The following is a 15693-nucleotide window of genomic DNA, read 5'->3' on the forward strand; positions in this document are numbered from 1 at the left end:
TCAGAAAACTAGGCTTAAAGGAGCGCCTGGGGCCTGAAGGCAAGTTAAGACGCTGGGGGAGGGGAACAAAATAAGAACAAAAACGTGACTTGAGGAATAAGTGAAAGCAGTGTTGTGCTAGGAGGAGGCAGCTAGCCAGCTGCCGAGGCGAGCAAGCTCCTACTTATCTTGCCATGTTGACTACAGAAACAGACTTCAAATGACGCAGTGTCTATAAACAGAGAGGAAGAATTAGTTCCCATTCTGGTAGTTTTGTCTATGACCCTAAAATCCTTACCGCACACATGCACCAGGAATGCAGTTCCTGAGGGCACCGACAGCGTTATCACATAGCTGATGAGAGGAGGAGTGGTAGGCAAAAAGTGATAAGCACTTGCTTATTATTACAGAAACTTGGTACGGTGATTACAGACGTTGCCCCAAAGTTGGGACGTACCGTTCCTCCCCAAAAGTTAAAACATATGAATCAGAAGTCAACTGCAGGGTAAACGGACTAAATAGAATGGCTTTTTGTTACACACGAATTTGATTCAAAAGTAAATAAAAAATCTCAGATTGTCCTGTTTCAATCAAACTGATGGAGCAGGACAGTTACTTTGATGCAGTATTCCACTGTGTTCATTTTTATTAAAAGATGTATCAGAAAAGCCTTGTTCGCATGCTGATTTGCCTCTTCAAACAGCACTGCTGCTTCCTCCATACCACTTTCTCTTTCTGGTCTTTTTCCTGCTGGTCTGAATAATTAGTTCTCTGGGGAGATCAAGTCTTTTCTTGCTTACTAGTATTGGAACAGGCAATATCTGAACTAATCCCATGGTACCCCTGATAATGCTCCCTTTGACAATATAGGAGATCCTTTATGGAGCATTACGTGACCCTTACTGTAGACAAATACGCGTCACGATGTGCTACGTGAAACATTTACAAGCTCCAGCTAGATCTATTTGTGTTTATCACTCAATGGAGCAGGACTTCCACAGTGGTATCTATGTAGCAATCCTGTTTGATAAGCTGCTATGTAAAAAGCAGAATGCCAATGCGGATGCAAGCTCCGTATTCCTGCCTGCGTGGCCATAACAGATGGTCTATAGTGGAACTTCAGTCACACAAAAAAACATCAAGTGGCACAAATCTGAGTCACTGGTAACAAAATCTCTGTTTTGGAGGACTCTTGACTGCTGTTCTGACTGTTCAGGTGCTAAAAAGGACAGTGCCTAACTGGTAAGGAGCTGGCCCTGGAAATTCCTTTCTACGCTATTTTTAAAAATCCCTTTTGTAGGACAGTAAGGCAGTATAACTTTTAAAAAGGATAAGCTTGTCTCGTGCCTTTGATAGCAGTGGAGAAACACGGATCAAAATAACTTACTATTGCTTGTGGATCTTCAGGAAGGGCTGCAGGTATTGAATGCATGCATGTTTTTATACATATGCCTACACACGTGTATGCGAGGAGTCGATCATGTGAACTTGATCTGATGACAGTTAATTTCTCCTTCTTGCAAACTGGTGTTATATATTTATACAAACACATATAAATAGATACAGATACACATCTATGTAAAACAGCTGTAGTACTTATTTCTTCTCCATCTCTGCTTGGGATTCACATAATCATATAGACTATATGACTAAACACAGACTAAACAGAGCATAGGAGAAGGACAAGTAACAGTGCCCCTTTGAAAAATTAGCAGTTTAAGATTCCTATCTTATGTTGTGATCTCAAATCTCCTCACAGATGGAGACTTTACAGACCAAAGTAGAAAAAAGAAAGCAACCTGGGAAAAAAAGGGAAGCCAACTCTGTAACCTTTGCTGGCCAAGTGATAAAGAAAAGGTAAGATTTCTGTTTATTTACTGACAAAGCCTGTATTTTTCTTGAATTGTTACCATATAAACATTATCTGATATAAAACACGTCATAAAAATGCTTTATACGATCAAGATGGACAAACATACCACATGACGCATTTTTCATCCAAGAAATAAACTAGCTGAACGCATTATTTACCACCTTGTTCAGCTATACTGAAGAAGTAAGTCTATAGCTATTACACAAAGACAGAATGAAAAGTAAAAAACCCTGCGGGCACAGGATAGTGGACTTGGACCAGTAGTCTTGATTTTTATCACTTCTATGGCAGTTATTTTAATACCCACATCACATGCTTCAGTTTTAGATTTTTAGTGTTTTACAAAGATGGATTTCTTTTAATACTGGGAAGACCAAAGTACAACCACATAAAACGACATGCTCAGCTTCACCTAAAAAGCCAGTCTAGCCATCGGACTGTGCTAGAACTTCCCTTTTGCAGAGTATGCCATCAATAACTTTATGAGCTGCTCATTGCATTGTTCATCCAGATCAAAAGCAGTACACAGGACAGTGAATAAATCTGAGAATTAAAGTATGTCACTGACAAACACAACTAACAGAATTAAAGAACATAAAAATAACAAAGCAAAACATGTGCATCTGCAGGTTCCGTCCCTCACTGATGGGGGCACCAGGAAGTTACCTTGTTTTTGCCAAATTTTACCTTATATCGGTATAACCCTTCTGACCTACATTCTTTGTTATCAACCCTTGCCTGCATTTAGGTTATTTCAGATGGTTTGGTTTAAGTGAATTTAATGTTTTAAACATTTACAAATATGTACAGATCTCTCTTCTGAATTTACAGTTACACAACCATTCTGTAACCGTGGCACAGTTCAATCTTAGTTAAGTTTTGTTTTTAATACAATTCTTCTGAGAAATGCAATCGATTTACAAAGGATGACAAATTTACAGTTTTCTGACTTAAAACCATGTGAAATTTTATTTTAGAAGATGTCTTGACTGCTTGATTGTCCACCTGTCCAGCAATAAAAATGAAGGGATAGCATTAGGGCTGCTGTGGTAAATAATTTCTTAAGTAGCATTACTGTCTACTTGAGGGAGAAATAACCAGCTTGGTGGGTCAGCAGAAACAGATGCGGGGGTAAAACAGGTCAGCAAAATTGTGAATAGATCATACTGACTCAAAAGTATTTGTACTGGCACGTGTAAACAGGAACGTAGTCTGTGACAGGCATGACAGCAGATGCTGGCGCTGTTGAGGCCTTAATTGTAGTACTGTGTCCAGTCTTGGGTGCTGCAGTTCAAAAAAGATGTGAATGGTTTTGAGACAACACAGGGAGAAGAAATAATTATCTTAAGAGGTTTAAAACTGTGACAGACAAGGAAGGATTGAAATGAGCGGGAATTGCTTAGTCTATAGGTAAAAAAAATTAGGGGAGACATTTTTTAAGCTATGCAGGAGGCATACTGAGACACGAGAGGCAAAACTGCTCATGTCCATTACAGTTATACTTCAGTAGCCACGAGCTTTTATTTTAACTAGTGTTCCAGCTTCCTCAATGTGAGCTGGACCAGAGAACTTACCTGGCTGAAAATTAGCAATTTTGACAGTAGTTTCACAACAGCTTGTATCACTCTAAATCGAGTCTGCCACAGTCCCACCTCCTCTGTTATGTCAACATTGGTACTCGCATACCTGGAGGGTAAGCTGAGTGAGACAAAAACTAGGTATCCTTTGTAGGATTAGTGATGTTCAGAGGGTTCAGGCACTCACTGCCTGCACATACGGGGTGCACGTGACTGACCCATCAAAAGCAACCAGCTCTCAAGCTGCCCTTGATCACATTTGCTAAAAAAATGACTGTACCTCAGAGGGTTTTGGTCCTATCAACACAGGAGGACTGCTGCTCATGTGACTCTTTTTTTTTCCTGCCAGAAATACAAGGGAAACAGTGGGTAGTATTTTCAAACGTAATAGTCACATTAATACCATTAGTTGTATTTTGGGGGAAAAAACCCCAAACCCAACAGCAAAACCCCCACCAAACACCAAGCCATCAAGTAAATACATTTAAACAAAATTTATGATGTTTAACAATATCATCTACAAGCACTCGTTGTGTTGGCCGCTACGCACATAAATACACAAAAAAAAAAAAAAAAAGGGGGGGGGGGGGGAGGTTTGCAAAATGATTCAGACAGCAATCGCGCACTGGCTAAAGAAACCCAAGGGTAAGGGGTGCAGGGCTGCAGAAACCCTGCCGCCGAGAAGTCAGCCACTGCCTGCCGGCTCCCATTACGGAGCAAAACAAGGCAACGGCGGGCCCTGCCTGACGCCGTTCGGTCCCTCCGGCGGCCCCGCGGCCTCTCGCACCGCCAGGCCGGCCCCTCCCGCCCGCGGCCTTCCCCGGGAAGGGGGCTCTGGACCCCCTTACGAGGGCCGGGCGCGGCGGGACAGCGACTTTACCTCAGCATTAGCAGGGTTTTACCTCAGCATTGCCGTTTTTGGTTTGTTTTTTTTTTGTTTTTTTTTTTTTTTTTACCTCAGCCGACGGGCTTCGCTCTAGCGGCGGCCGGCGCTCGTCCGGCTCGCAGAGGGATGAGAAGCGCGATGCCGCCGCCGAGCCGCCGGCCGCCGCCGCCGCAGCCCCGACCGGCACCGGCACCGGCACCGCCTCCTCCTCCTCCTCCTCCCCTTCCTCCTCCTCCTCCTCCGGCAACGCTCCGCTTTCCCGGCTGTCCCGGCGGCGGCGGCGGGCGCCAATGAGGCGGCGCGTCCCGGCGGCAGGCTCCAGTGGGCGGGCGCGGGGGGCGGGCCGCGGGGCCGGGGGGGGCGGTGGCAGCACTCTCGGTTGTGAGTGAGTGAGTGAGTGTGTGTGAGTGAGTGAGTGCCATGGCCGGAGCCCGCTGAGAGTGACAATAGGAGCGAGCCGGAGCGCGACCCCGACGCCCACCGGGACCCCCCCTCTCACCTGAGCCGGCCGCCGGCGGAAGAGGCCTTCCCTCCCTTCGCAGCACCGCCGCGCCGCCCGCCCGGCCTGCCCCCCCCCTCCCCAGCCCCCCCCGCCCCGGCTCCCGGCCGCCCGCCCGCACCGCGCCCGCCGCTCCCCCTCGGCTCGGCCCGCACTCGGCTCCCCTCGCGCCCCCACCCTCCCCCCCCCCTCCCCGCCGCCTCCTCCTCCTCCTCCTCCTCCTCCTCCTCCTCCTCCTCCTCCTCAGGGCCCCCCCCCCCTCCGCCGGGCTCCGCCGGGAATGTGAGTGAGGCAGCAGCCATCGCAGGCAGGGGGCCGCGCCGAGTGCATGGGACTGAGCGGAGCCCGAGCAGCCGCCCGCTCCTGAACCCGCCGCCAACGCCGCCCTGCGCCGGGGAGGCCGCCAACGCCGCCGAGGCCTACAGGCTCCTGCGCCGCCGCCGCCGCCGCCGCCGCGGCAGGGACCGAGCCCGGCGCGTACCACACTCGGGCCGCCGCCAAGGCATCGGCCGCGCTCCGCCAAGCCCGGCTCACGCCGCCGCCGCCTCCCTCCCGTCTCCGGCTTCTCTACCAGGAGGGTCAAGGTAACTCCATCCCTCCGTCCCTCCGCGCCGGCCCGCGGGGGAGCGGCGAGGCGGCGGCGGCGGTGCGGGGAGGAGGCGCGGGCGGGCCGAGGCGGGGAAGGGGGGGGGGGGGGGGGGGGCGGCCGGGCGGCGGTGAGGAGGCGCGGGGGGCTGCGGGGAGGACATGTTCCAGCTGCGGTGCTCCGCCGCTTCCCTTCTGGAAATGACAGCCGAGAGCAGCAGGCGGGAGGCAGCTAATTACACCTCTGCTTCGCCGGGCGCGGAGCGAGCCGCTGGCTCCCTTCCCCGGTGGTATCCGTCGGTATTTTCACGTCCACTCGCCTCTCCGTGCATTACAACCCCCCCACCCCGCGGGGACCAGCAGATCTGATGTGCGTGGCTTCGTATTTACCAAAATACTTCGGGAATAAAATAAGATCCCCTGCTGAAAGAAACGAGAAGCAGCGGCTGGGGTTGCAGCTTTCCCACTCGCACACAATGAATAATCTCGGGCTTCCCCCCCCCCCACCCCCCCACTGTTCGTTGAAACAGTGTGTTTCACTGTGATAGTGTATTCAGGAGAGCGAATGTTCATTTGGAGAGATGAAAAAAAGATCAGTGTTTACTGTAAGGTTGTTAGGCTGGATGTAGTCTTGTTGAATTAGAATTAGATTTTAATAATTTATAAAGCAGGTTAGGGAAACTGTTACTAAATTTACAGCAGAGAAGTGTCAGTAAAGCTTCTTGCTGACACAATGATCCTGCAGTTTAAGTGATCTACTTTAGTCCCTGTCCATTAATATTATTATTATATTTTTTGGTAATTTAATTTTGAGAGAGCATGCAAACATTTCTGCAGAAATGGTTACACTTTAATGGTGCACGTGATGAGGGGGTGAATCTTTTTGATGAGATGAAATGGGGCCAACCAGTTCAGGTTTTAAGAATATGTTTTTGCTGATATTTCCAGAATTTGGTTTATGTAACAGGTAACTTTGTGTTTATGTTTTTTTGGCGGACTGTTGAAATCTTGGAAGTGGGTTGCCAAAGTACAGGCCCTTCTATTTCAGTTTATCTGACTTTTTATTTATTAATCTTGGCTGGGGCCTGAATGCCCTGGTGGTGGTGGCATTCCCCCCCCCCCCCCCCCCCCCCCAGATGATAAACAAGAGCAGTTTAAGGTGCAGGTTCATGTTGCTGATAGTAAATTATATTTAGAAAGCATAAGTTGGTAGTGAAAGAATGCCTCAGGAGAAATCAAAAAGATGGAATAAGGTTTTTTTCATTATTGTAATGCCAGCTGCACAGTTCAGCTTCTGGGTGCTGCACATGCTTCCTCGAAGAAGCTATGGAGTTTATACTTCCATTTTTGATAGGTTTAGTGCACGTATATGTAATTTTCCATTAAATAGTTTTTTCAAAACTTGTTTACACTGTTGCAATAAATCATACTTTCTAAAGCTTTTCTTACAAAAGACAGACCCAAGTAGCATGTTTCAATGGATTTAATAATTTATGAAGCATATGAGTAACCAAATATTTTAATAAAATAAGCACTCGAAAGTGTTCTCTATATTGTGGAATCAACTTCTTTTAGCGTACGAGTCACTTTGGTAATTGAAGTCAACAGACATTGAGGATGAGTAATGCTTTCCAAGGACATGTTCTAAGACCCTGATCCTGCAAATGCTTATGCCGATGCTTAACTTTGCACGAGTGTGTAGCCTTACTGAAATCAACAGAGCTGCTCTTGTTAATGATCGTGTTATTAATGCAGGTAGTTGTGTTGATTTCAGTAGAGGTGCACATGCTGGTGAAGTTAACTGTACACAGAGCCGCTTGAAATATGTAGGCCTAAGTTCCTCCTATCTCGTTTCCCTTAACTATTACTCATGTATTTCACCAAGATGTGATGGGCCTTTTTAACAGACAGGACAAGACTAGTAAATACAACAGCTGGATGGATTAATTCACTGTTTAAATGTTTCCTTTAGCTATTTCTTAGTTGTATGGAATCAGCTACAGGAGTACTACCAAGGCAAGTTTTATAGGAAGAAGCAATGCTTATTTCTTAGACCAGCTGATAGGGTTGGGAAACAAACAAACTTTTGCTTGCAGAAACCTTTTCTTGCTCTCTGCCTCTCCCTGCAAAGCTTGTCTGGCTTATGCCCCTAGAACAGTTATGGCTACCACATTGCTATTCTTACAGAAATGCCAGAACGTGGAATAACTATGTGTAAAGAGACTCACAAGAAAATAACTGCGTATTTCTAAAATGGAGAATAAAGAAGTAATATGTGGAATTTGTCAGTGTTAGTGCAATTGTGAAGCATAGCAGTACTTTTTGCTATACTTTCTTAAATTTCTATAAAATCTTGTGTGTAGGTGTGGCAAATAAACTGTATTTTTCTTCTGTCCTATTTTTTGTGTCCTATGCATATTGATGACTTTAATGCCAAAAAAACCATTTGTACCTTTTTGTTTACCCGTTCTTTAGCACTCATGGTCCCTTCCAGAATGAGTTGAAATTACTTCGTCCCAAAGAATACATAGTTTAAGGCTACAATCCTATGTCAGGTCTGCAGGTGTATGAAGTTCTGTTGACATAATGATGTCAGCATTAGGTCTGAATTTTTCCTGCTGCAGGATTTTTGGCAAATGGGAGGCATAGATAAAAAAAGTGAGTGAGAAGAATTATTACACTGTTCCATTAAGTTTGTTCCATACAATTTGTGCATATGTTGGTGGGGTAGCTCTTTTAACAGCCTGTCTGGGTGAACTGTCAGCAGGAGAGTGGTGCAGAAAGAAGATTATTTTTGGAAAATTTAGGTTAATATTTACCTATTTCATCCATTTGGAATATATTTGTAACATTTGTTTTCCTTCAGTAGGGATATGTCCTCAGCACCAACTACTCCTCCATCAGTGGATAAAGTAGACGGATTTTCTCGGAAGTCCGTCAGAAAAGCCAGACAGAAGAGGTCACAAAGCTCTTCCCAGTTTAGGTCTCAGGGCAAGCCTATCGAGTTAACTCCCCTGCCTCTGCTAAAAGGTAAGATCAAGAATGATTTTTAATAAATAAAACAATTTTACTCTACAGCCAGCTTCTAAACTCGCAGTATTTTATTGCCAGAAATTGCAGGGAAATTTTGCCAGCAAAATGCCAGAAATGTATGTATTTAAGCTCTACAAAATATTTTATCTGTGACTTGAGGGTGTGGTAATTGTTTGCAATACTTTTGAAAGTTTTAAATGCTAATGTTTACCTGTACCATGACTTGAACTTTCAAGGTGCTCAGGCTATGTGTGAGTTATTTGAGTTTGAGAATGCTCAACAGTTGATATAAATGAGCAACAATTTTGGTAAGGGTAAATTGGCTTGTAAGCAGAGGGAAGCTGGTTTTTAGTATAATTTCTTGATGTGTGGGTCTGCAACTGTGGCAGTGGTGCCAAATGCAGCCCACAGGCATATTTTGAATGCCCTACAGCAAGGTATTAGTGGGGACATGGGACCCCCTCTCATACTATTTGTGAATGGGTAGCTCCTAGCTCCTGGCTTCTGTTGGGTTTTGAAATCAAAAGGTCCCATGAGCTGTAGCCTCTCAAGAGGAAAGATGCTGCCAGGCAGGTCTTAGGCAAGACACTACTGTTTTGAGAGCCTGCATACCCCAGCTCTGGTTGAGTTTCTGCTGGCAGATTTAACCTCTAATTTGGGAGAAAAAACTGTGATCCAGCATAATACCCTTGAAAGGATGCCAATATCTCTAATATCTTGAATGCTTCCCCTAAATCCGTTGTCACTGAATCTCGGTACAAATCCAGGGGCCAAAAGCACCTCTCAGAATTATGTCTGTCTGGTAAGAAAGGGGGAATCGCCTTTCAGAAGTGTTTCTTTTCCACTGAATTCTCAAATTTTTTTTTAGTTTTGTGGATTTTTTTTTCATTGCTATTCTTTTCTGCTATAAGTAGGGAAAATAAGCATGGCTGGTGCTGATAATTCTGGGAAATAGCAAGATTAATACGTTTAATATTATGTCTGTCCCATATTTGCTTTGTGGGCAAGTATATTTCCCACATTACCTCTACTACCTGTTTGACAAATTTGTTAATCAGAGTATTGAAATATGTCATAAATGTGTAATTGCACTTTGGTTTAGTTCTTAACCCCACTTCTCCATAAGAAGAGAGAAGTTGCAAAAAAAACCCCCCCAAAACAAACCAACCCCTCCCAAAACCTCACACCTTAGCGTGTATCTTTTACTTAAATTAAAAGTAGGATTCTAGAATTAGTTCTAGCGGAGTTGTCATTAAAATATGTGGGGCTTCTTTCTGTGGGATACCTGTAAGAATGCACAAATGGTCATACTGGGTCAAAAGAAAGGTCCATCTAGCCCCACTGCATTGTGCCTGGCCGTGACCCACTTGGAAGTGTAGAGGAGAGTAGAAGAGCAGGAGACCTGGAGTAATACCGTACCAGAATGCTCCCCTGCGTCAGCATTTCTCAATTTAGGGTCTGTCGGTGCCAGCGGATTTGACTTTGTAGTCTGTGATGGGTATTGTTTTATGAATTTTTCCCATTTTTTGTGACAGTATGATAAAGAAACAAATGCTCCTTTAAAATAATTCTAAAGCTCAGTTTTATACTTTTGCAGGTCATTTTTGATATGCAGGTCATTTCCTTTGAAAATACTAGTTGCTACACTTCAGAAGGCGAATGGAGCTTATCCTTTGTCTTAAATGGCTAGATTACTGGAAACCACTGAGATTTGTATTTGTATCAATGAAGAAATTGTTACAATTATTTAATTCTTTTGTGTGTTCCATTCAGGTAATAAGCTAGGCATGTGCACAGGCATAAGAAAAATGTTGCCTTTGTCGGAGGACCTGGTCTTGTCGAAACATAGGCATATGCAGGTGCTTAATTTGACTACTGTAGCTAGTCCTGTGGATTGAGATATAAAACTATAATAAGATAAAACAAACAGATGGGGAGCAGAGAGTGTTGGTGAGACATTTATGATTAGTGTCATAATGAGTTACAGTGGTCGAGCTTCAAATTAAGAATCTGATCCTGTGAGTTAGTTTTCCTTCTTTGACTTAATGCGGATTCCCAGAGGCACCGGGATCTACCTGTGCAGATAAATTTGCAGGATTTGGGCCTAACAATCTATCTGAAACAGCAGTAGTATTGGTCCCTGCTGAAGGGACACTGGCAGTTAAAAATCATGCAACTGTTTGGAAATATTCTTGACCTACATTTATATTTGTAACATTAGGGATTATTAATCCTGAAAGAAGTGAGGAAACAATTTTTTCCTGCATTTTGCATACTTTTCTTGGCCAGCTGCCTGAAGGTCCTAATTATTTAAACTCTTAGGTTTACACTTATCTTCAAACAACTGACTAGTCCTATTACTTCAGTCCAGTGACCATGAGATTTCCAATGTTATCTTTATTGTTTGGGTCTTTCAAACCAAAACAGAGAAGAGGTTTCAGCAAAATAGCTTTTTAAAGTCTCAGAAAAATGAAATCAGTTTGGAGATCTATAGTTGCTAAGTTTATTTAAACTTCTTGTTTTGGGTAAATTTCAAGTTTAATTAAACATCTTCAGAAATATTTCATTACAGGAAATTTTTAGAGGACAGACCTTGAATTCAACCTTAGAGATATTTCATATTCATGATGGAGGGGCTTTGCTAATGAAAACATAGATGCTATGCTCCCTTCTTTTCTTCTTTTTTTTTTTTTTTTTAATAGCTATATTGCATGCTGACATTTGCAGGCTGCCTTCTCTCAAAACAGCACTTTTATGGACTTCAGTATCTTCTTTGATTACAAGAATCATGTATGCAGAAAACTAGATAAATGCTTAGTCCATTCTTTGCAAGTTTTTATACTATGCCTGTCACCATAATGAGTTGAGCACCTTCCAGTAGTGTATTAAGTGACGTGACTACACATCTGTCACATCTTATCTGCTCTCATTCCTTTCCCTAGGGGCAGAGTCATATATAGTGAAATGGCTTGTTTTGGTAGTGTTTTAATGCAGTCTGTTGCCTTCTGTGAACATACATGCCTGTATTGCAAAAACAGATAGATAAGTCAGTGTTGTTGTTGTTCATTTGGTAATAAAAATCTTCAAGAAAAGAAAAATGGAAGAGACAGTATGTTTTGATGCTATGTACAAGTCTGAAGGGTATCCCGCTATTTAGGAAATGTAATAAGAAGAACTGGAGTTTTCAGTATTGCTTATTCCAGAAAAAAATATAGAGAGAAATTAAGTTGTTACTGGTTTGGTTTTTTTTTTTGTTTGTTTGTTTGTTTTTTAATTGACAAAAGTGTGTGTATTGTATCTTTTGGTAAACAAATATTTAATGTATTTATGAACTAAGATGTGTCTTCTGTGGCTCTGTTGGGCTAAGTTTAGGCTTTCAAAAGCCACAAGCCAAAAAGCTGCTCTGTTTGCTACAGTAAAGACTTAACCTTTCTGATAATTTAATTATATTTTTATTTATTGCATTGTGACTAAATCTAATTTGGAGTTATCTTTTTTAATATGACTAATGTTCAGTATAACACTTTAAAACCAGCCTTTTCTCCTTTGTTTCAAGTGTAGACAAATGGGACCAGAAGTGCATATGGAAGTTGTGATACAATTATCCTGCATCTTCAATACGCGTACTCATATATATGTTTCAATCTCACATGCATTTTTAAACGTTTGCATGCTCTTGCCTGGTGTATCTTGCAGTGCCTTATAGCTTGTGATTTTGGCTTTACTTTTAAAGAGACTGTTGGTATCATCAGGGCTGGCAGGTCCCCTAGATAACTGGTTTGTGGCAGAGCGGTCCTGGTGAAGGGCCCTTTTCTGGGAATGAGTACTTCCACCTCTGTGCTTCAGTCAAACCCAGCTCAAGTTTGTTAACCCAGTTTGTGGCATGCCTCAAATCATGCTTGTTCTGTAGAGGAAGATAGTATTGTGTGTGCATTGGATAGGTGTATTATTTATGGGAGGCTTATTTTACTTTCATTTTGCATGGATACTCTTTTTACTTAGAAGTCTCTAGAGGTAGATTGGTAGGAGTGCAATGTTAGAAAATAATTGGTTGGAAAAAAGTATTTTGTAGTACTGGACACGTGAAAACAGAGCAGTTTCAGTATTGCCTGTAAAAGGGGGAGGGGAAGTTCATTTATTTTTCTGCCAGTGTCTGTAATGGTGGGGGAGTGTCCAGAAGGTGAAGACATACATATAGATGACTAAAAAGATCATATGCCTTATGAAAACGTGTTTAGCATCTTGAGAAATTGGACAGAAAACTTGCATGTAATTCACAGTATTCTTCCCATCCCCCTCAACCTCATTAAAAATACATAAGTTAGGTAAAGCAAGCCATCCAAAACTAAGACTGTTAAATTTTAAATCAGTGTATCCCATTTTTGTAATTTCAAGGTGTGGCTTTTTTTTCCTATCATCCTCCCGCATTTTCCAATGATCTAATATATTTAGTGTAGTTTACTTTCAGGTTTTCTGAAACTATTGTATATTTTTGTTGAAAACAGCTCAAAGTATTATTTTTATTTTTAGATAATTTTTCTTCCTTAAGATAGGCATGCAGAACAGAAGTTCTCTGTCAACAATACCAATTGCTTTGCTACCTCAATATTATGAAATTTATTGAGTTTCTAGTACATTTATCAGATAGTTTCCATGGCATTAAAGAATTGCTGTAGTGGCAACAAAAGAGCATTGCATAGTCAAAAAGGGAAAATCTCTTTTCACTTGCTGTTTGCTTTTGATCATCATATTATTTCCCTATAGTTGAGGTTTTATTACAAGCTTTTCTTACGAATCCTATCTATAGGTCAAATGCTGAAGTTCCTAAATAGTAAAAAAATCCTACCAACTCCAAAAGACTCTTGACTAAGTGAGAACTGCAAGATGTGCACCTTCTTTTTCAAATAGAGTTACTTTTGATGTTTTTTTTTTTAAATCTCCTTTGTCATAAAAAAGTCTGGCTTTTTCAGACTTATGAATACTGCCTTCTGCCTTCAGAACTGTACATATGGGAAATACTTATGATTTGAGTTGTGGAAGAAGAAAGATATAGCTTCTATTTTCTGTTGACTTCCATGGGGGTTGGCTGCCTGTCTTTTCTGTGCTACTGTCCATTTGTGAAATTTGGAATGCTTTACCGATATCAATAATATACCTAAACTAAATACTTTCTCCTAATTTATAAACAGAAATGTAGGGTCATAGTGGTTATGACTTTTCAAAATAAAATTTTGCTTTATTTCCATAATTGGAAATAGATCCCAGGACTCCTAATTCATTGTATGGAAGAAGTGCTGGAACTTGGTTTGTGCTGTACATAATGGTGAATCAAGCATCAGTCCTGCAACTATTTTCAGGAATTTAGTGCCCATTCTGTTTGAAATAAATCTAGACATAATGGGTCATCTCTGTGTAAGATTTGGGAATAGGGCCACAATCCCAAAATGGAGAAAGACTTAGCCTATTTATTATTTTTTCTTAAGATGTATGAGGTCCTTGTCATACGTAATTAATTTCTTCACTTTCTCTTATGCTCTTGGTAGTTGTTTTTTGAATGTATACCTAACTTTCTTTTTAATTTTTTCAACATCTGGCGGTTGTAGGATAATTCTTTCCAATAATCTGAAAGGTTTCTGGTTGCTTCTAAAAAGTGTTTGTTTGATGGTGTTTAGAAAGGGCCATATGCTAATCACATTCTGTCTGTTTTGAATTTTTCTCCGCTTGTTATTGTCTCCCACATTTGGAGTGTAGTTTTGTAGAGTTACATTTGTAGAGAACATGCGTGTGTAGAAATGCTGACTTGAAGTTAAGATCACAGTAAAAGAATACTTCCTTATCTTAACAGTGTATTAGGGAAACTGCAGTTGGTGAGAAATTCTGTCAGCTTAGCCCTGATCTTCTAATGTTTCCATTCAGTTGCCTTTATTTATTTCTAAGTCTCTTTAGGTCTGGTGATTTTCCCATAGCCATCAAGGTGGTGTTTTTTTGTTTGTTGGAGGGGGTGGCGTTTTATTTTGTTTTGCTCTTTTAACCTGAAGCCTTCAGTGTAATTGTTTTACTTCTGGAATTTCTCAGTCTACCTTCTGGAAATGTTAAATGATGATCATTCCCACCTCTTCCTTTTCTTTTTTCTCTTAAGTTTTCTATTTATTTTTAAAGTGAAGTAACTTGTAATCACTGTGTAAAATGTATTTCTGCACTCTTCACAAGATTGAGTCTAAAATATTGATAAATTTCTGCAGGAACTAAAGTTCAGACTTTAGCATCATCAGAAACTTTTTCAGTCTGTATTTGTACGGTATGTCTCTATAATATGTTTCTCAGTATTATTTATTTCTCTAATAATATTACAATTTTCTTTTCTGTGTCCAAGTGTAACCCTATGGGTCTGTAATAGAACCTCCTGTTTCTGTAATAAGTACCTCCTTTATATTCCTTTCCCAAAGTACCTTTGACAAATATAACTTCTGGTTTAGCCATGCAATTATTTCTATATAGTATATGTGATTGCTGAAGTATGGTGCTGCCTTTATAATTGATTATGATATGGAGCTTTACTGTTGTGAAAGGTGCATTTTCCGTATCTCTGGAATTATGTGTGTATTTATAAAACCTGTGTTTGTGTATGTTAACTGTGTATAATATGTATCTGTGTATATAAATGTTATATATATTTAATGTCATACATAAAGTTTAGGTTTTGAGCTTATTTAATTTTCTGTTCTGTTTTTAAAATTCAGTACTTATAATGGGATACTACTTGTGTAAGGAAGCAGTTTCTTCACGTTCATCCGTTGTAAGCTACTGCCTCCCCGAGAAAAGAGCACTTTCATTTATGCTTTCTGGGGAGTGGGAGGAGGACAGAAAACTATTTTTAGATTCAGGGTAACTTCCTTTCACCTACAGGGTTTTTTTATTCAAGTTATTACTGTTTCTTTGGCTCAATCAAGCAAAAATCCTTAGGAGTAACAGACGAGAGGACTCGCTGAGTTCGATGAGTTTTGGTAGGGTTGGGCATTTATGGATTAGTGGTGGGACTGTGTAATCTGTCCAGTTGGGCAAATGGGGGCACATTCCTTTATAAAAGTTAAGGAAAATCTGTTAGAAAAATACTGGAGTCTTCTTTCAGAAAGACATAGCAGGGTTTATCTTAGTTTGAAGCCTTGCTGGTTCTAAGTGTCAGTCTTGCAGGTGCAGTTACATGAGGGTATTTTCTGGTGGCAAAGCTTCTTAGAAGTTTCCAAGCGTACATCGCTGTGCA

General features: G+C 41.6%; 1 protein-coding gene and 1 long non-coding RNA gene across 5 annotated transcripts in view; one reads left to right on the top strand and one right to left on the bottom strand.

Moving 5' to 3' along the window:
* Nucleotides 1–2793: 2793 nt before the first annotated feature.
* Nucleotides 2794–4521, bottom strand: LOC126050682 (uncharacterized). Of its 2 annotated transcripts, XR_007509617.1 has the most exons (3): nt 4386–4521; nt 3427–3771; nt 2794–3136 (listed from the first exon to the last, which is right to left on the bottom strand). It is a non-coding gene; the product is annotated as an uncharacterized LOC126050682 (long non-coding RNA). The 2 variants fall into 2 exon arrangements; XR_007509616.1 differs by having other exon boundaries at nt 3427–4521.
* Nucleotides 4522–5012: 491 nt separating this feature from the next.
* The window catches only part of PPP2R5E (protein phosphatase 2 regulatory subunit B'epsilon), a 75069-nt gene continuing 64388 nt past the window's right edge, over nt 5013–15693 (top strand). Inside the window, exons 1-2 of one of the 3 annotated variants that reach the window (XM_049828843.1) lie at nt 5013–5398; nt 8266–8429. In XM_049828843.1, coding sequence (XP_049684800.1) covers nt 8273–8429 — 157 coding nt within the window. In that variant the 5' untranslated portion in view covers nt 5013–5398; nt 8266–8272. The remainder of the gene's footprint in view (nt 5399–8265; nt 8430–15693) is intronic. The other 2 variants (XM_049828841.1, XM_049828842.1) reach the window with 2 other exon arrangements.

The sequence above is a fragment of the Accipiter gentilis genome, chromosome 25, assembly GCF_929443795.1.
Source record: "Accipiter gentilis chromosome 25, bAccGen1.1, whole genome shotgun sequence".
Taxonomy (NCBI): Eukaryota; Metazoa; Chordata; class Aves; order Accipitriformes; family Accipitridae; genus Astur; species Astur gentilis.